Raw genomic sequence first — 22,360 nt, 5'->3', positions numbered from 1 at the left:
TAATTCATGTTATTTTGAGATGACAATTCAGCAAACTTAATTTTTACAAAAGTGGCTCTAGAAAAGAATTCTTTACAAATAAAAACTTTCATTCATGCCTTCACCTAGTGTACCACCTACCATTTTAATGTCCTCTGACTGATGAGCGATAAACCTCCCAAAATATAACTGTATCAAATTTCAGTCTGCATTCTCTATTGTTATTTTTTACTTTTAGTTATGCTATTCATAAATAATTTCTTACTTGTGAATGTCAAAATGATTAAAATGAGCCTTTACCCTATATTAACATGCATTTTAAAGATATTTTTCTGTCCTCTTGTTGTAAAACTAGAGAATATATTTGAAGTATAAAAGAAAGACATACCTCCTCTTCAAGATTAACCTAGATCTAAGGTTAAGTGTAGTAAACCTCTTCCCCAGAGCTTTTATGTAGGAAGTCCATGTTGCTTAGGAAAAAAAAAAATTAATATGCAAATGAACCCACCTGGAACTTTTGAAGTTAGAAAAAATACAAAATGAGCAGGTTGGAATGTTCTAGGATCCTAGAATCAGTCACCATATTCAATATATATGTATACTAAAAATATATATGTATATATATATGTATATATATATATATATATATATATAATCAAGAGAGTTTTAATGTCTGTAAAAGTAGTTGAGACTTTTGTTTCATTTCTCTGATAAAAATGAGCTCTTTATAACCCTCTCTGGCTAGAGATGTGACTTTCAACACGTATCTGGGCACTGAGTCATTCTGCGTTCTGTATGCCCACTGACTCATGATCTGTGCCAATTCATGAATAAGCAACAGCAGGAATTCCTGGTGTGATTTCTATCCAAATTCTGAGAGATCCTTTTTCTTATTACAGTGAGAAATTAAGTTAAAAAAAAAAAGAAACGAATGCATAATAGGATGGTCATTGACAAGATGGAAAAGGGAGAACACCTCCAATATTTGTTATATTATTTTGATTAAGAAAATTTAGTAGGGGGCCACGTGGTGGTGCACCTGGTTGAGCACACACATTTCAATGCACAAGAACCCAGGTTCAAACCCTGGGCCCCACCTGCAGAGGGAAAGCTTTGCAAGTGGTGAAGCAGGGCTGTAGGTATCTATCTCTCTTCCTATCATCCCCTTCCTTCTCCATTTATGGCTGTTTCTAGCCAATAAATAAAGATTAAAAAAAAAACGTAAAAAAAAGAAAATGTAGTATTACTCAAGGAGGTTAAGATTCTTATTAAGATGCAGGATTACAGGGAGTCGGGCGGTAGCACAGTGGGTTAAGCACAGGTGGCACAAAGTGCTAAGGATCCCGGTTCAAGACCCCGGCTCCCCACCTGCAGGGGAGTTGCTTCACAGGTGGTGAAGCAGGTCTGCAGGTGTCTTTCTCTCCCCCTCTTTTTTTTCCCCTCCTCTCTCCATTTCTGCCTGTCCTATCCAACAACGATGACATCAATAACAACAGCAATAATAACTACAACAATAAAAAAAAAAAGATGCAGGATTACACATGCTTGTAGAGGTCTCTAACAATGTCGTATTATAACAACGAAAATATGTACTACAACTATAGCTTTAAAGTTTTACTACCACTTGAGCTTTAAAAAAAATCAACTTTACATATCTTTTTTTTTGCAAACTCCTTATTTGCTGCATTAATTTCACCAATAAATATCCAGGTAGAAATCAACTACTCAAATAAGAAAAAAGAAAGCACCACTGCCTGTTTCAAGAGACACTAAGAAGAATGTCTTAATTTACAATGCGAGTGGCATAGTTAGCTCTTAATTACTCCCACACAGGAAAATAGTATCACTTTTATGGTGAGTCAATATACTGCACAGGTAAAAGCTATCTATATTTTTGGTGACAGTTTCAGCACTCAATATGTTTCTTTCTCATTAGCTGATAAAAATTTCATGTCTTTGTTTTACTTTATTCTTTTCTAGGGTAACTATGAATAAGATATGAAGTAGTAGTAATAAAAAAAAAAAACAGTCATCAGGAGGGAAAAGAAAGCAAGGCATCAATGACTCAGTCTGTAGCAAGTTATCTAATACCCTCAGGGTGTGCCCAGTGATCTCAGTGTTACAATAACTGTGGAAAAAAAATTTCAAATATTTTACTAAAATAATGCAACATGCCACTTTTTATAGGATGGATAGCAGGAAGAATTTAAAAAATAGCTTAGGGGATACTGACTCTCTAAGCCTGGTGAAAAATAAGGAAGAGTTTCTAAAAGGAATGCAATAAAGTGTGAAATTAACATATTTCTGGAGCTGGGGAGTTAGCTCAGTGGAACAAGTGCAGGACTTACATATATGAGGTGCATGTGTGAGTATGCATATGCATTGTGTGATTATTGTCAGTGATCTCGTGTCTCTTTATCCTTGCTCATAACAAAATAAAATTAATGAATTTCTATATATATTTAAAGCATTTGGATCCTTGTATCTCAAGTTTTCTCTTTCTTGTAAGATTATGTTTTGGTAGTTACAGCATTTGGCATATTGTCAATATACTCAGTGCTTGGAATAAAAAATCTGCTGTAACTTTTAAAAAAAAACTTTAGAAATTTCTATTTTTTAAAAAAAATATTGTATTAGTGATTTAAAATTATTAACAAGACTATAAAATAACAGGGGTACAATTTTACACAGTTCCCACCGCCAGAGTTCCCTGTCCTGTCCATTAGAAGCTCCTCTATTCTTTATCCCTTTCTGGGAGTATGGGCCAAAATTCTTGTTGGGATGCAGGAGGTGGGAGGTCTGTCGGGCTTCTGTAGTTGCTTCTCTGCTGGACATGGATGGTGGCAGGTAGATCCCTAGCCCCCCCACCCCCGGCTGTTGCTATCCTGAAGTAACAGTTTTATATACACCAATATCCTCTCATTTCTGAACTCAGGAAGTTAGGGGGAAAAACCCTGAACTCTGACTTACATTTTTCTTCCTTTCCTAACACAAAATATGTTCTTTTGAAAGTGCTAGCTTGTTTAAATAAGACATGCCAAACCAGTATAATTACATGGGTGCTATTTGTAACACTGACTCTACATTCTTACTTCAAATATTGTGGTGTGGGAGGCTATAGATGTATGGCCTATAAAGAGTTATAGATCTTTGTTTATTTTATTAAATATTATAAGACATGCCCTGAGGATGAGAGATCAATAATGATCCTTGCGGTTTCCTGATAGAAGACTGTAATTATTTTCTTCCATTACAACTTAAATGTAACCCAATTTTACTCATCTATCATCTTTATAATAGCAATAAAGAAACATCACTTATGTTTATTTTTCTACCCAGACCTATTACTTCTTGTTTGCATCTTGTTTTGATTGAAAACTGTTCTAATCACTTTGCTTTCTTATTTTTTTTTCCCTATGATGACTCTGAATGGTTACCATTTAATTTTGGCACTATTTTAAAATGCAGATGGAAAATTCCTACCTTAAGTTTCCTTTATTTTTGGAAGTGGTTGGCTACTCTTTGAATTGGTTATAAATTATACTTAAAAACAAGGACGCTTGATACAAATGACCTATGAAGGTTGCTTTTTTTCTAAAATAGTACTCTCTGGAACGCTGTTTTTTCCTCCACTTTATTGGGGGTGGTGCAGGGCTAATGGTTTATAGTTCAGTTGTTCTTACTACGTGCGTTTAACCTGGTGCACCACCACCAAGCCTACATTTCAGTTGTTGACCCATAAGCACAACTTGTTATCTCCCCAGGATAGAAGTCTGCAAAACACTTTCTTCCCAGACCTAGGGTCTTTTTCACCATCATTCATTCACCAGGATCCCAATGGCCCTCCATCCTAGAAATGCTTCAAATGCACAGTATAACAAATTACATTAGACTAGTGTCTTACAGTGCCATGATCAGTTAGAATTAAAAATGGGAGGAAGTAACATCTAGTCTGGCAATAGTACAATTCCAATCAAATTGTATTTCCCTCCATATTCCAGTTTAGTATCATTCCTCGCATCTTCTTTGCATGCCTTTTCCCAACAGTTGTGATATTAAAAAGTTTCACTATTCAATGATTACACTCATTCATATAAGAGATTGAGCTGATGTATATAGATTCAACTTTTTTTTTGAAATAATTATGTTAATAAATACGTATTGTTGAGAAATCAGTTAATGAACCTAAAAATCAGCTGATTTTGTTGTTGTCACTGCATTTCACTTTCCAAGCTATTTCAGAAAAAACAGGCACAGAGAGGAAAAGATACCATGGCACCAAAACTTCCTCCAATGGACTGAGTCCTAAAATGCAACCCGGGTCACATACAGGAAACCCAGGCATACATACCATACTGGTGAGCTGTGCTGCTGACCCTAAAGCTCACTGAATCTGTAATCCTGGTTATAACCAAATGTAAATGGGTTTATTTTCAGTAAAAATTTGTAGTTTTAAAAAAATCTCCCTGTGAGGGAGCATTTTCCAGTTAGTTTATTTGGAATAAAATGTGTTGCATAGGGAATGCGCATTAATCTAAAGCAACTTCAATCAATACTAATTCAGGATGGTTATGGAAGTCCATTGATGAATGGGAGTAATGACGTTTAAGACAGATTTAATAATTATCTGTGGGTATATCATCTCATAATTCTTCAGTTTTAGAAGTCACTATAAACAAACCCTTTAAGAATCACTTTCAAAAACAACAGAAAATGTTTACATTGTAAAGATCAAGAATATATTTTTAAAGTATCAGTTGACACAGTCAACATTAACATCACATGCATGGGTTACCTACAGCTAGAGATGTTTCTAGAAAACAACTTCAAATGTAGAATGATAGAGTTCTGAAGCAAAATAAATAAATAAAAAACAAAAAAAAAAAACCCTTATAAGTAAAACTGTATGCTCTGGAAACTACTACATGGCTCACAGAGTGCTTTAGTGATCTCATCAGTATAAGAAAATATATACAGAGTTTGCATAGATGCATTTCATAAAATGTGAAGTTAAGAAAGCAATATTACCTATGATCATAAGTAAGTTAAGACTGATATGTGTGCTGGACTCTGGAATTTAAAGTAACCCATTCCAGGTATTTTTCTTACCTAGTTCTCTGTTGAAAAAGAAAAAAAAAAGCCTTTTAGCATATGGCAGAAAGCTCAAGGTAGATTAGGAAACTCTTGTAACTGTGTCACACAATGAGGGTGGACAGCCCGCTCAGTAGAAAGTTACTTCTATAGTCTTCTTAGTCTTATCCAAAGAGCATGCAAGTCTCCTCATAAAGATCTGATTAGAGATGCTAATAACAAAACTATAATCTGCATTTCTACTCACTAAACTTTCTGCCAAAAACTTAATTCCAAGAAATTGTCAGAAGAGTCACCAGATACTTTGCCAAGTAACTCTGCCAAAACAAAATGGAGTCATTTTATTGCTAGAGTCTTTCTAAACTGGTTTGACCTTGTAAATCATTTTGTTTTCTGTGTGAGCAATAGCTTAAGGTAGCTATATCTTAAGATGAAATTGGGAAATGATTCTATGCTGATTACTGGAATGATAAGAAGCCTTTATGTGGTGCTGGTATATGAAAACTGAGAATGTAGATTCATTCTCTGAAGAATTTTGATCTTGAGTAATCAGAGAAGATAAACAGGCAAACAGGAGACTGGAAGAATTTGTTTTTATGGAATTTGGCCTGTGTAAATGTTGGCTTCTCTTATAAGAAGACTATGTTGGCAAGCTCCATCTTGTTTCCCACAAGAATTTTTGTGATGGCAGTGATAGTAGCTTCAGGTGTGGCTGGTACATTTTGGGCAGTTTTGCCGGGCAATAAAATCAACTTGAATTTCACTGGATAATCCTGCCCTTTTGTTTTTCTTGGAAGATTAAGAGGGTCAAAGGGGTAGGATAAAGTTTAGATGCTTTGAGAATGTCTAGAATTGCTAAGTATTTCTACATCCAGAGGTGGAAATGTGAAGAAAAAAAAAAAAATCAGGTAAGATAGCAACATACCACCATAAGACAATGCCTCTTTAATTTTGTTTGTTTCTTTCCATCAGGGCTGTCCTGGAATTTTGAACTTGCATGATTTACCACTGGTAGACTCTCCTTTTTCCAGGTAGAGAATGAAAGACAGCATATGAGAATAAGACAGAGAAAAGAGGAGACATACCACAGCACTACTCCAATGCCAGTGAACCTTCCTCTTTGCATGGTTCTCCCATGCTGTTTCAAGGTTCTCCTGGATGGTAAAATGTAAGCTCTACTGAGCTGACAGTATCTATCTTCTGGCCCAGTCTCTTAAATTTTTAAAAACATTTTTTTATTTGATCGGATAGAGAGAAATTTAGAGGGGAAGGGAATAAAGAGGTGACGATGGGAAGGGAGAGAGAGAAAGAGAGAAAGAGACCTGCAGCAGTGATCCACCTCTCGTGAAGTTTCCCCCCTGTAGGTAGGGACCGGGGTCCTTGTATATGGTAATGTGCGCTACCACCCAGACCTGCCTCTTAAATTTTTTCAACAGAATAAGACTGAAATAGAAAATTCTTATGCTCTAGAGACTCCAGAAAAATTCTCAATAGACTTTTTAAAATTGTATTTCTGATGCAATTTATTAGATGCAAAACAAACACCAAAATGTTTTCTCTGGGATGCTAATAATACTAAGCTTTTATTTCTTAATTCCAAGTTTCTGGAAGTCCTTTTGTTTTCTTTCATTCTTTTGTATTTTCTCTTAAGAAAAGGGACAGACTCATGATAAGTCCCATTGTTTTGTGTAGTTTGTAACATATATTAGACACATACCAAAAAGAAAGTCTTACTTGAGATAGAAATGCACTTATATAACATGCAGTTATAGAATGGGGGAGGGGAAGATGAAAGTTATGTTTTTAACCTCAATAAAAGATGAATTTTCTCAGAAATACTATTTTAGATTTATATAAAAGTTATTTGGAGTTTTCATCTGGGGAAATACCCTAGACGTTTCAGTGAAAGTGAACCAATTGGAGTGGGGGTAGAGAGCATAATGGTTATGCAAAAAGACTCTCACGCCTGAGGCTCCAAAATCCCAGGTTCAATACCCTGCACCATAAGCCTGAGCTGATCAGTGCTCTGGTAAACAAACAAACAAAGATGAGCCAAATATTTCTGAATTCATATATCATTGATACCCCTTAGTAAATTATAGTATACTTATTTTGGTCATTGCTGGGGCTTTACTCCTTTGGGATGACATTTTCTGAGACAGACAGAGGGAATCTCAATTGGGACTCTTCATCTGACTTCAAGTAATTTGACAACTAACAGGGTAAATCCTCTAGGTACAGCTATAGCTTTTACTGTTATCTAAATCAAACCCATAAAGAATACTCCTTATATCTCCTGTGGAAATGTCATTTAAGTACAAACCATGATTGATCAATAATATTCATATTTATAAATATCAAATACTAATAAAATGAAAAAAACAAACATGATAGAGACATGTCTACTCAAAAAGTTCAAGTTCCAAAGGAGTGAGTTGGGAGTAAAAACTTCCATTCTAGTTTTCTAGATTATTTAGAGAGCCATATTAATTCTTAAAAATACTTTATTTAGGGAGCCAGGTGGTATTAAGTGCATGTGGTATGAAGCCAAGGACTGGCATAAGGATTCCGGTTCCAGCCCCTGGTTCCCCACCTGCAGGGGAGTCGCTTCACAGGTGGTGAAGCAGGTCTGCAGGTGTCTATGTTTCTCTCTCTCTCTCTGTCTTCCCCTCCTCTCTCCATTTCTGTCTGGCCTATCCAACAATGACAACATCAATAACAACAACAATAATAGCTACAACAACAAAAAACAACAAGGGCAACAAAAGGGAAAATAAATTTTTAAAAATACTTTATTTAGAAGCACTTTACATAAGGTATTTTTGTTTCTTTTTGATTGAGCTTCCTCAAATAATGCCAAGAATACAAGTGATTCACTTGTAGATCATGAGCATATGAAGCCTCATAGTGGGAAAACCCTACAATATTTATGTTTGTTTGAACAACTTATTCTAATTGTTGTAAAGACTGCATTGGGCTCTTTGCAAATACATTTAACAGGAAATGCGGCTGTGCCAACCTTTGTGTAAATATACCTGGTACTACTAAAGCTATATGAGAAGTAATTTTAATAACTTGAAGTACTGGTAAACATGTGAATTAAATTATTTACATTTTTTTCTTTCAGTTAGCACATTAACTCTTTCTTAAACCATGATTTAACTTTTAGATGAAGACTTAATCTCTAATTCTGAGGGGAAAAACCTGCAAATACTTTGCATAAAAACTGTTATCAGGGAGTCGGGCGGTAGCACAGCAGGTTAAAGCGCATGTAGCACAAAGTGCAAGGATCAGCGTAAGGATCCTGGTTCGAGCCCCTGGCTCCCCACCTGCAGGGGAATCGCTTCACAAGCGGTGAAGCAGGTCTGTAGGTGTCTGTCTTTCTCTCCCCCTCTGTCTTCCCCTCCTCTCTCCATTTCTTTCTGTCCTATCCAACAATGATGGCATCAATAACAACAATAATAACTACAATAATAAAATAAGGGCAACAAAAGGGAATAAATAAATAAATATTTAAAAAAAACCTGTTACCAGACACAAAAACGCCCTTTGAAAAATATTTTATTGATTTATTTATTTACTAGAAAGATAGGAGGAGAGAGAGAAAGACATCACTCTGGTACATGTACTGCCGGGGACTGAACTCAGGACCTCATGCTTGAGAGTCCAATGCTTAATTCACTGAGCCACCTCCTGGACCACATGCCCTTTATATATTTTTTTCTAAACTGCTATGTAATAGTCTGGGGAGATGGCATAACAGCTATGCAAAAACCAACCAACCAACCAACCAACCAACCAACCAACCAACAAAACACTTAATAGTGCCTGAGTTTCTGAGGTCCCAAATTCAATCCCTGGCACCACTATAAGTCACATTTAAGCAATGCATTGGGTAAAGCAAAACAAACAAACAATAAAAACAAAAAAATCAAACAGCTACTTATTCTGATTTGTGAAATTTTAACATACGGGACTTACCCTATTAAAGCAGTGTTCATGGTTGGGTCCATAAAAATGCTGGAGACACCTCACATTGTTTTTGTTGACAATCTTGTTGAAGAATTCATTAACATATTTGATTGGAAATGCACAGACAGCAGAGCGATTCATGGGTTCTGCAGAATCTGGCTTGCTTTGTGCAAACACCCCATATAGAATGTCATCATTCAGACTGGCACCTATCTGCCTAGCAAGATGGGCACCAGGCTTACTGACATATGCAGCTTGCAGTATATTAAATACTTCTTCCCTTGCGGCTCTCTTCCTTCTCTTTTCTGTGAGAATACACTCCAGTGGCATTTCCATGTAAGAATGTAACCCAGAGTCTCCGGAACAAAACCTGATTATTCTTGTGTGAAAAGTCTGAGCATCTAAAGTTTCTCGTTGGACTGTCAAAAAGTAAATAAAGTGGTTGCTTTTAAAGGCGTGGATATACTTAATGGGGTAAGAATCTTGGAACTCAGGTAAGACATCAATATAGGATTGATCTGTCAAAAATTTAAAGCCATCTTGCGTTTCCTTTAGCCTTCTCACTGACATAGAATGCAATGAATGATCTGGTAGGTAAGAAGAATTTATGGTATTGCCTACAAAAAAGTTGATGAATCTGTTCTTTTCAGACAGCAAGACTTTGGTTCCCAGGGCACTCACCACACAGTCAGGACACTGACTGGGCTCTTCTTCTGGCTGTGGGGTATACATACAATGAACCTCTGACTGTATGTCAGCAGCATTGTTTGGTGGTAACACATGTCTCTGGCAGGTCCCACGGTGGACACTGCCACAGCTAATGAGCTGGTCATCATAGTACGTGTCAACAAGCAGAGCCATGTTGATGTTATCTTTCCAAATGCCATTTGATAAATTGGCTTTGTGTCTACAGTCCTGACATGGCAAACAGTCTGGATGTTCTAGCACAGGACCAGTCTTGTATTCAGCAACCTTCTGAAGGGTTTTGTCACTTAGCACATAAATGTAGTTAACAGCACCAAGATAAATGTGATGATTGTGTAAAACGACATTCTGGATGGGTGTTTCCGCAGTGAAGTTGGGAAGTTGATACTTCATGTTCACATTCATCTTTGACTTCACTAGTGCCTCCTTGCACTCACAATTGCTCTTCTGCACCAAGGTAAACAGAAGCACAAGGATGCCAGGTGCAAGCACAGCAGAGGCTTTCATGGTGAGAAGTTTATCTGCCAAAACACATTCAAGGGAGAGTATTTTAGTTGCCATTAGAAACAAAGAAGAAGAAGAAGAAGAAGAAGCTGAAAGCAGGATACCAGCTAAACTATTCGAAACAAAGCTTTGTAGCTGGAATTTTGACATTGAGTAAAAACAAAAAAACTCTAGCTGGTTTCACATAAAGACGCATTGTTCAGCTGGACATGACTCTACATAGTTTAATTTTAGAACTCAAGCCATGAACTAGTAATTTTAGAGAACCATTATGAGATGCAAACAATGTTCTGTATTAAGGACTATACAGTAACTGAGTTAGACTCATTCAGCAGTGAAGACAGAAATGGTAATTTTTTCTCTTAATCCGTTGCTTGTTGTTTAATGTGGTTTGTTATCTGTGGTTAATGACCAGGTTGATATTTAAACTTTCTCAGTCAAGTAAAGGAATTGTGGTTCAGATTCATTTATTCTAGAAATCACAGCAGGCATTGTTTCCTTAGGAGCATGCAGAATCACTAAGCTAAATTTAGATTTCTTTTGGAAGAAAACAATCATAAATTCTAGGAGCAATATGATCACATGCAGTTTACAGGATTTTGTGTGTAGAGGAAAGGTATGGTTATAATTTGGCTATGGTCAACCCATTCTTTTGAACAGACAAATGCTGAACTTAATGTAAGATTGCTGAGAATATAAAAGCAGTAAGTTGAAAACAATATACATACATATATATATGCTTCAGGACTAAAACCCTAAAATTATTTCTCAGGGAAAAACACCATATTGTTCATTACCAAGTCAGAAGCTATTTAGTAGAAAGAACATTATCTTAACATTATCCTGTATGCATATGGACAAAATTTCTACTAGGAAACAAGTACATTTGTTATTCAATTTTTCAGAGTTTAAGGTGCTCAAGTTTTAACACTGAGTTCTACTTACAATTATTAGAGGAAGGTGTTAGACTGGAAAGAAGAATCTTTTGAATAGAAACAAATATGCTAAAGAATAACCACGGGTTAAAAAAAAAATCACAACAGAACTTGCCTAACAACTAATATTTGTACAGCTTTGTGCTCATTCTCCAGGAGATGGGAATGCCCTTATCCTTCAGTGAGTCTACAAGTGGTGAAGAAGTAACACACAGAAGTGAGTAACAACAATATATAGTACTAAAGTACCATAGGGAGCACAGACCAAATGCTAAAGAATAGCAAGGGAATGGTCTATATATAAGGCTTCTTTTCTTTCTTTCTTTCCTTCCTTCCTCTCTTTTTTCTTTCCCTCCCTCCCTCCCTCCCTTCCTTCCTTCCTTCCTTCCTTCCTTCCTTCCTTCCTTCCTTCCTTCCTTCCCTCCTCCCTCCCTCCCTCCCTCCCTTCCTTTTTCTTTTTGTGTGTGTGTCCAGAGTTATCACTGGGGCTCGGTGCCTGCACTAGAAATCCACTGCTTCTAGAGGCCATTTTCCCCATTTTTATTATTGCTATTGTTGTTATTGCTGTTGTTGTTGGATGGGACAGAGAGAAATTGAGAGAAGGGAAGACAGTGAGGGGGAGAGAAAGATGGACACCTGCAGACCTGCCTCACCGCTTGTGAAGTGACCCTCAAACTGGGATCCTTGAGCCAGTCCTTGTGCTTCACGCCATGTGCGCTTAACCTGCTGCAACTACTGCCTGACCCCCTCACATAAGACTTTTTTTTTCTATTTTATTTATAAAAAGGAAACACTGACAAAACCATAGGATAAGAGGGGTACAACTCCACACAATTCCCACCACCAGAACTCCATATCCCAACCCCTCCCTTGATAGCCTTCCTATTCTTTAACCCTCTGGGAGTATGGACCCAAGGTCATTGTGGGATGCAGAAGGTGGAAGGTCTGGCTTCTGTAATTGCTTCTCCATCGAACATGGGTGTTGACAGGTCGATTCATTCTCCCAGCCTGCCTCTCTCTTTCCCTAGTGGGGTGGGGCTTTGGGCAATCAGAGTTCCAGGACACATTGGTGGGGCTGTTTGTCCAGGGAAATCTGGTTGGCCTCATGCTAGCATCTGGAACCTGGTGGCTGAAAAGAGAGTTAACATATAAAGTCAAAACAAATTGTTGGCTATTCATGAACCTAAAGACTGGAATAGTGCAGATGAAGAAGAACTGGAGGGTCTCTGTTTTGTAGCTAGCTAGTAGGCATATTTTAGTTACATTCTAAAGGGCCTTTAGCTATACTAGTTTTTTTTTTTGACTTCTATGAGAAACAGGGATAAGTTCACTGTGTTGTGAATCCAGGAGTGTAAGAACAGTATCTTTTTGGCATTGGTACTCAATCCCAAGTACCTGCCATTGAGCTGAGAACATAGTATGAATCAAATAAATATAATAATGAATACATGAGTGAATAAAAATTAAGCAGTAAGTTTAAAGTTGCAGGACAAGTGGTTAGAGCAGTCAGAACTTCAATCTAAGTCTTTATGACTTTGAAATTTTTATTATTGGAATGACAAGGTAGCTCACTTGAACAGTGCACTTGTTTTGTCATTGGCATGACCCAGACTCAAGCCTGGTCCCCATGGATTAAAGCTTCAGTGCTATAGTGTCTTTCTTTCTGTCCTTCAGTGTTTGTCTTTCTAGCTGAAAAAGTCTGCCTGGAGTCAGTGTTTGCCTTTCTAGCTGAAAAAGTCTGCCTGGAGTGGTGAAATCCTCCTCAATTATTATATAATATTTTATGATAAATTACAATTATAAAATATTTCATTATAGTTTATACAATATTATATAAAAGATCATATTATTATATAATACATAATATAATTATAAAATAGATACAATATATACTTATAACCATTTATATAATTACAAGTATATAATATGTAATGGGTTACTGAAAAATCCATGATGCAGTTTTGCAAAGAAAAACATAGAAAAAGTACAAGATTTTTCCAACAACCCAATACTTACATATCATAATTATAATTTATACTGGCTTTATACACACTGATAATATTTTAATTGTACTCTCTAATTTAAAAGCTATGAGATGATTTTACTCTACTCACTTCATTGTGTGTGGGTTTATTTAAGAATAGGAACTCATTTAAGGATCTTGAGTTAGAGGGTCATAAAACTGATGTTGTTTTTTTTTTCTCTATGAAGCTAGATATAGAGACAAGGTGGCTTACAGAAAGGAGATTCTGATAAAAGAAAGACTGAATAACCAGGTAATCAGGCCCAGAATCAAGATGGCAGTCCCAAGATTTGAAAGGAAGGGATCAATGAGAGACATATTTGAGTAAATAAGATGTTATATCTAAATTGGTGGAGTACAAAGGGAAAAAAGTTAACACTAGTTAGAAACTTATTGTCATCAGTAGAAGGAAATTACGCTAATAAATAAAATAAGAAAATATAAAAGGCTGGTTTCAAGCCTCCCCTCCCCTTATCATCTGAGGCTCTAATCTGGGAATCCTTGGATATCCACACAGATAGGCCTAGGCCTCTAATATATCCCTCCATCATTGGTCACTTCCATCAAGAAAGATATCCTAATCTTATGGGTCTCTCCAGGACCTTGCCCTCACTGTAGAGCAGCAATGGTAAGAACTGCCCCAATCTTGGATGGTCGGGTGGTAGTGCAGTGGGTTCAGCATACTCGGCGCAAAGTGAAAGAACCGGAGTACCAGACTAAGGATCCTAGTTCGAGCCCCCAGATACCAACCTACATTAGGTTACATAGGTTCCTGTGTTAAATATGAGTATATATGAACCCTAAGTCAGATTGATGGGGTAAACAGTTAATGGTGTTTATATACTTTCCTCATGTTTGGGAGCTACTGTCTACCCTAATCCAGCTTTCTAGCTTTTTCTCAACTCTTAACACCATCTTCCCAGACAATATTTTTCAGTCTACCTGCACGTTAGCAACCAGGTACAGGCAAAAATTACTAAAGTCATGGGTTTCTTGGGACACATTCAAAACATACTTTCTAGATTCTTCACATACGAAGACCCTTAGTTTCATGTGCTCTATTCCTACCTTCGGTTTCCTGTTTATTAAACAATCTCCCCTGCTTTAGACATTACTGCCTTTCAGCCATCAAGTTGCAAATGCTACTATGATTCCATTCTGACTTCTCTGGGCATTAAGCAATGTGTCCGAAGTCTTACCTCTCCAGAGCCCTACCCAACTAGGGAAAGACAGAAACAGGTTGGGAGTATGGATCCACCTGTCAATGCTCATATTCAGTGATTACTAAAGCTAGATCTTTCACCTTCTGCACCCCATAAAGAATTCTGGTCCATACTCCCAGAGGAATAAAGAATAGGAAAGCTTCCAAAAGGACATGGAACTTAGGTGGTGGGAACTGTATGAAATTATGCCCCTATTATTTTACAATCTTGTTAATGATCATTAAATCACTAATAACATTTTTTAAAAGCTGGTTTCAAAAATTTTGTGTTGTATGTGTTATTAGTAAGAGTAGGATTGTTAAATTATAGGGATGACTTGTAGGTTTTACACTGTTAATCAGGAAGGTGACTGAAATAAGTAAAGAATGAAGATCCCAGGCAAAGTAGTTTTGAGAAGCAATAGAAGAGAACAATGACAAGGATTCCATGGAGAGAAAACTGATTGCAGCTGAGATGTCCATTTTGGATGAAACAGTGTTAAGTGGAAGTATGAATGCTAAGTATTCGCCATTTCTTCAATAGAAGAAATCAAAATTCAGAAGCTGATCTTATCTTTTGGAGTCTTGTTCAAAGAGAAAGAGCTTTTCTCTCTTCCATTTGGCTCTTCAGTTTCTCCAATGCTTTAGACTCAATTACTTGCAGTTCTTCTGAGCATATTAGGTGTTCTCAACTGTTTCAATTTCTTTGCAGAAACTGCTTACCCTACTATGAATTCTATTTTCCTCTGCCAAGTTACTATATGCTTCCTGGAAAGGAAGATTGCCTCAGTATTCCCAGCACCTATTGCAGTTCATGGCCTTTAGTAGATACTCAATGAACAATAGTGGCAGAAAGTGAACTCTAAAAATAAGGCTATTCTTTTCCTACAATTTCAGAATTGTGTCCTCTTATTTATGACATTACTTATGTTTGTCCTTCATTGACATGCATTCTACTTCTTCACCCTCTTTTTACTTTGTAATTTAATGTCCAATTCCACTATTGAGCCTAGTGACACTATTCTCTTAAAGGTCAACAAAAAGCTCCTCTGTGAACTACTTCTTTCTTAATCCACTAACTTGACTTCTGGGAGAGTGCAATGTCAACTCTCTTCACAATTCACTAAAGTTACTTTATTTTACTCATTCACTGATTTCTCTAATATGTATATATCCCAAGACTTGTCCATTTGCCTTTTCTTCCTTTCCCTAACCCCTCCATATATACATATCCATACTTGGTTTTAGCCATCATCCCATACAGATTTGCAGTATGATTAAATTCTGACACTGGGCTTAAATTTTTCAAGGAGTTCTATAATATATATTTGTAAATACAGTCTTTTAAATATCTAAGTTACCTACAAGCTTAGGCCAGATAGATCAAAACTATTTGGCCCTGTTAGTATCGCAGAAATGGTGATTACTAGATGATTACTATATATCCCTAAATGGCACAAAGCATAGTGAGGTCATGTATATTACAGTAGATCCTAACCATTAGATTTGCAAATAAACCCCCCAACTAATATGGTTATAATAATAATTAACTACAGCAATTTAAAAAAATTTACTTATTTTTTTATTCCCTTTTCTTGCCCTTGTTTTTCATTATTGTTGTAGTTGTTGATGTTGTCATTGTTGGATAGGACAGAGAGAAATGGAGAGAGGAGGGGAAGACAGAGAGGAGGAGAGAAAAATAGACACCTGCAGACCTGCTTCACCACCTGTGAAGCGACTTCCCTGCAGATGGGGAGCCAGGGGCTCAAACCAGAATCCTCATGCCGGTCCTTGAGCTTTGTGCCACCTGTGCTTAAGCCGCTGCGCTACTGCCTGACTCCCTTCTACTGCAATTTTAAACTCTTTCTAAGACTACAAGGAACCCTCCCCATTCTCTTTAAGGTCCTTATATCTCGTAGTCCTAGAACCTCTAGGACTAAGGCCATACTTCTTGATGTATCTTCTTTCTGATCCCTTATATCATACTACTTCTGCTGACCTCAAATAAATAAATGCGACCAGTGCTGCCATAACACATTATGCTGCTACTGACTTGTTACTACAGATTGTCACCAGAGAAACCAAGCTTGAGATCTCAACTGCCTCTAGTCTGGTGAGATCTTTCTTAACACATAGGACTGTCTAGTTTCATTTCAGCTGGCACACTCTCTAACAAAGTTACAGGCACTAGATACAGGCTAAGGCCTAGGGTACTGGGTATAGATAGGTGTACATGTATCCACAATCCAGAGGCAATTATATAGCTCTAAGTAAAAGTACTTAATAGTCCTCTGTGATTAAATTTAGACCTCATAAGCTTGGGATCCTAGTAGACAGGCCTAAAATGGCATCATAAATCCTCTAAGGGCTGGATGTAGAACTAATGGGCTTGATAATCTAGTAGAAAGGCCCAAAGAAGGCAGACCCCATAAACCCAATACCTGTTTGGATACAATAAATAACACTTTATGCTTTCATAACTGAAAGAAAGTCTAAGCTTGCTAGATAAAGAGAGAACTACAAAAGCTGGATAAGGGCAAGGCACTGGCTCACTAAATTATGGACTTTTTGGTCAATACCAGTCCAACCCATCATCTGGAGCCCCAGTTATGGAATCCCTGGATTCCTACACAGATATGATAGACCTAGACCTCTAGTAGATCCCTTTCTCAACCATCACTGATAACTTCCATCAGGAACACCATCATAAATCCTTGTCCTCCCTCCCTATAAAGTAGCAATGGTAGGGACTGCCCCACTCTCTGAAGGAAGGGTGTGTCATCCTACTCTGCTACTTTAGGAAGACTGACCCTGAAATGAGTGCAGCCTAGAATGTTCCTAACCATGACCAGGAGATCTGTGTATACCTATGTTCATAACAAAATAATTTGTAATAGCCCATATTTAGAAGTAACATAGGTGTCCAACAACAGATTAGTAGCAAATAAGTTGTGATACACACACACACACACACACACACACACACACACACACACATTCTGTTATATATACACATATGTATGATGGAATACTACTCAGCTATTAAGAATGATGAATTCATTTTCTCCACCTCATCTTAGATGGAGCTCAGAGTTATTACATTAGATGAGATAAGCCAGAAAGAGAAGGACGAATATGTGGTGATCTCACTCATGGGTAGAAGTTGAAAAATAAGAGCAGAAAGGGGAAATACAAAGTAGAACTTGGACTGGGTTTGGTATATTGCCCCAAAGCAAAGGACTCGAGGTTTGGGAGGGCTTTCAGTTCTTGGTGCATAATGGTGGGGGAGGACCAAGGCAGGGAGTGGAAATGTTTTGCAGAAAACTGGAAAACTTTATATATGTATCAGCAACTGTATTTACTGGTCAAGAAAGGGCTATTTCCAAGGGCCTGGAACATGAAAGCTTTTTTTCCCCAAGATATCAGTAGATAAGAGTCAGATGAAGATTCAGGAACATTAGAGTTCACACCTATGATTTTAGAATCCTAAAGATAAACTAGGGTATATGACTAGGGACTACAGAGTGGAACTGGAGGTTTACAACAGTCAAATGCAAACTGAGGTCAGCAAGAAATGAAGAAAGAATTGCTCAGTAGCTCTACTTATCTTAGAATAAGTTACAAAGTGCTGTGACTTCCTCTTCCTGTTCATCAGATATGAAAGAAACCTGAAGTAGAAGGTCAAATGTTCAGTGGTGTTTAGAGTCAAAATGAAGGCATTTGACTAGCGGGCAAAGCAAAGCTTCATGATGATGATAAATAATGGGAAGAATAATATATCATACAATGATAAAAAAAATAACAGTTGTGTATATAGAATACTTCCCATGTGCCAGGCAGTTGGCTAAACTCTGATTTACAATTCATAACCACCCTGTGAAGTGGGAAGTGTTATCATTCTCCATTTCTAAATGAGCAAACTTGCTAAAAGTCACTGTTGGAAGCAGATTCAATACCATATCTGGTTACTAAGAATCTGTCAGGGCTCTTAAATGCTTCACTAGGAATGAAGTAGTTTCTTAAGCTGAGAATACTCTTATACTAAAGCAAAAGTTTGACAGAGGTCTGGTCCTGGTCTTTTCTTTAACTTTATGGTTTCAAGAAACTAATCCAAGCTTTTAGGGACTCGTGATATATACAAGCACACATATAATCTGATTTTTGAAATCCCTTTGTTATATAGTGGATATCAATATAAATATTGAATGTTGTCCTTGCTATTTTTTTTATATGCAGGGGGAATTCTCAACAAACTATAGTTTATAGCAGATATAGGGACTCAGAATGGAGAAGGAATACTAAGGGGTAGTTGTGGACCTAAGTCCCAAAAGTAGAATCAGATAATACTTTGGTTGAGGGTGAAAGGTACTGGGGACATGTGTAAATGCATCCCTGTGGTACTAAAAATCCTGGAAATAATATTTCCTCTAAAGTGGTACTGGAATTGTATGTTGGTTAGACTCGATTTTCTTCAGGAGATACTGTTCATAGGAAATGGAGGAAGTTCTGTAAATGTTTCTTGATGAACTGTGTTCACTGATGACGCTGCTAGCTACCGAGTGACAGCTGAGTGGACAGACAGCAGACATTGAATCCTTTCACTGTCTGTGTGATATTAGACAAATAACTTCTCTGTTCCTCTATTTTCTCATCTAAAATATGATAGTGCTTATAGTATCTGCTTAATTTATAGTAAATCGTAGGATTCAAAGAACTAATGCATGTAAACTACTAGGAACAGTAGATCAACACATGTTCTCTAGTATCATTGTCTGTTCATGTCTTCAACAAACACTTTTTGAAACATCTGTTGTGGTTCAGATACCATACAAAATTATGAACACACAAAAATGATTGAAACATTTTAGGTTTCAGTGAGATCTCACAATAATAGAGGAGGCAGACAGACCACAGTTTAGATTCTGCAGGAAGGCCTACAAAGATCCCTGAACAGAAAAGTTAACCAGACTAAGGGAGTCAGGAAGGTTCAGCAACCAATCAGGGTCTTTACCTAAATGTATTCCTAATCTTGAGTCACAGTATGAGGGAGAATCTGAACGTTAGTTGCAGTAGTGCAGCAAATCTACCTGAAGTGCAGCTGTGTGATCTGAAACCAGTAACCATGTCTTTTGGCTTAATTGTTTTCTTATTTTTAAAATCATACTGCTAAACTAGTTGTGTGTTAGAGCCCTCCTACAACATATCATGATAGACTACCATGTGTATCCCTTTCCAACCTACTTTAGGGTTCTCCTCTTGGCGTTGGTTACGGAAGGAATAACTACACCATAGAAGTTAATAAAAACTACAAACAGGGATTTTTTTCCTTTCTGTTAAGAAATATCTATTTATTTGATTGGACAGAAATAAATTGAGAAAGGAAGGAGATATTGCCAGGGTGGTGAGAAAGAGAGACACCTGCGTCACTATTTCACTGCTCATGAAGCTTCTCCTCTACAGGTGGGAACTGAGAGCTTGAACCCAGGTCCTTGTAGATAGTAATATAATGTGCGTGCTCTTCTGAGTGTGCCACTGCCCAACCCTCTTTTCTTTATTAGTGTTTTAATAATGACTGAGAAGATTATAGGATAAGAAGGGTACAATTCCATACAATTCCTACCACCAGAGATCCATATCCTCTCTCCTCCATGGGAAGTTTCCCTAGAATCAAAGATATTTATGGGGTGCAGGAGGTGGAAGGTCTGGCTTCTGTAACTGTTTCTCCACTGGACACGGGCATTTACAGGTTGATCCATATCCCTATCCTGTTTCTATCTGTCCTTAGTGGGGCAGGGCTCTGGGGAGGTGGGGTTCCAGGACACATTAGTCAGGTCCTCTGCCCAGTAAAGTCAGGTCGGCATCAGGGTAGCATTTGCAAATTGGTGGCTGAAAAGCATTTAATATAAAGCAGACCTTTTTTTTTTTTTTTTTTTTTTGGTAAATAATCTGGAATCTAAAGATATGAGTATAGCAGATGAAATTTGGGGTCTTCATTTTGGAAGGAGCTAGAAAGTCTTTTTTAGGGATATTCCAAAGGGCCCATGACTTTAAATTTTTGCCTGAGCCAGACAGCTAACATGCAGGTGGGCTAGGAGTATTGTCTAGGAAGATGGTGTGAGACTTGAGGATAGGACTAGAATGCTGGATCAGGGCAGCCAAACATCTTTTAAAGTCATGGAGGAATGGTTGTTAATTATTTACAAGCATGCTCTTGGGTGAATTAACTCAAATACTTTCAAATTTTAGTAATTTCCAACTCTAAGACTGTTTTACTACAATTACATTTTACTTCAATGCCACTGAGTTGACATATATTGCTTTCTTTTCTCTATGTATAAAATTACCATGTTAGGCTGTGTATGTAGTTTTAATATCTATATTGGTAGTGACTGTAGAAGTACTTACCCTTTTCAAGTATTTTTGTCTTGATACATTCATTCCTATAATGTGCCTTCAATATAAAATATCTTTTTACCATTTCTGTTTTTTTTCCTTTCTGAAATAATACTAGACATTTAGCCAACTCTGAATTCTTTATAAAAAGCATGTAAAAGTGATTAAAACAGATAGACTAATTCATTCTCTAAAAATGTTGTGCACATAGCAGGTGAAACTGAATCATCTATAAAACATTTATTTCTTTTCAGTTGGTAGTTAAGGCAATTTCACTGGCAAAACATTTCCTGGGAGTGATTCTCTCAATCTTAACTGAGTCACTAAGCTATTGGTATTCAGTAGTATTTCCTTTAAAGAGAACTGCTCTGTTAGCTACAAATAGCAGCTCTGCCTTCAGACCAGTTATACAACTCTGTCTCCCATTTATCTGTCTGTAGCTTCTCATTAAGCTAATTTACATGGGTCTTTTCACTCTCTAGAAATTAGAAAAAATTCTCTAAAAACTCACTGAGTAAGCTACCAGTGTCCACCTACTATTGGCATTGTTATTCTTTTTGAGAAAAATCTGTCAAAGGATACATGTGTTGCATTTAATTTGTAATATGATTTCTCAGAAAAACAACAGCAGATCTGATAAAATACATTTTATAAGAGAGAGACTTGACAAATTTTACCATGAAGTAACTCTACTTTCTTCTCTAGGTATTTAATGCCTTAGAAATAATAATTTTAAAAGTTCCTTTCCAATGCATCACCAAGAATGAAGTCCAAAGGTCTAGCCTTTGCATTTCTCTTATTTAGAAAGACACAGAGAGGTGGGACAACTCAGCGTGCTCTGTTATCCAAAGAGCTTCCCAGGTGCTGTCTGAGGATTTTCCATGTGGTGACAGGGTCTGGACCTAGGTCTTCAGATGCACACCCTACCAGGTGAGCAATCTCTTGGCTCAATATATCATAATATCCTATAATCAATAGGACATAATATAATTAATATAATATAATATAATCAATAGGAACTTCTTTACATTTTACAAGATACTATCAATTACAGGATCTTATTTATTTATTATTATTTTGTTGTTATTGTTGCTTGGACTTCACCACTCTGCAGTGACTTTTTCCAATAGGGAGAGAAGGAAACAGAGGCAGAAAAGGAAACACACTGAACCACCAAAGATTCCTCCAGGAAGTGGGGGCTTGTCCCCCACTGGAATGAAAATGGTTTCTTTCTTTTCTTACAGCAAAGCATGCACCTTCCTACATGAGCTACTTGTTGGACCTGCAACATCTTTTCAATCTGTATGCTTATACAAGAAATTAAGCATTATTCCTATGCATTCAAAAAAACTGAGATTCAAAGAGGATAAAATATTATCTGAAATGTAGCAAACATTCAAGTAATGCAGTTTTTTCCCTGAATTTATTTCTAGTGTTTATTAAAAAGGTATTTATTTGAACAGTTTTGAGTAATTTGTTAGACATAATTTTTATTCAAAAATAATATTTTAGTACAAATCTGTTTTAAATACTGTCTCTTCTACTGGCAGCTCTTCT

The 22,360-nt window shown here is 36.9% G+C and overlaps 1 protein-coding gene across 1 annotated transcript in view; it reads right to left on the bottom strand.

The window, feature by feature from the left end:
* Window positions 1-22,360, bottom strand: part of MET (MET proto-oncogene, receptor tyrosine kinase) — a 167,581-nt gene that overhangs the window by 117,795 nt on the left and 27,426 nt on the right. Inside the window, exon 2 of the mRNA XM_007525437.3 lies at window positions 9,052-10,268. Within this exon, the coding sequence (XP_007525499.2) occupies window positions 9,052-10,254 (1,203 nt within the window). The 5' untranslated portion in view covers window positions 10,255-10,268. The remainder of the gene's footprint in view (window positions 1-9,051; window positions 10,269-22,360) is intronic.

The sequence above is a fragment of the Erinaceus europaeus genome, chromosome 8 (assembly GCF_950295315.1).
Source record: "Erinaceus europaeus chromosome 8, mEriEur2.1, whole genome shotgun sequence".
In the NCBI taxonomy this organism is placed as follows: domain Eukaryota; kingdom Metazoa; phylum Chordata; class Mammalia; order Eulipotyphla; family Erinaceidae; genus Erinaceus; species Erinaceus europaeus.
Note: the sequence above shows the minus strand (reverse complement) of the source record. Positions and strands in the feature narration are given on the sequence as shown.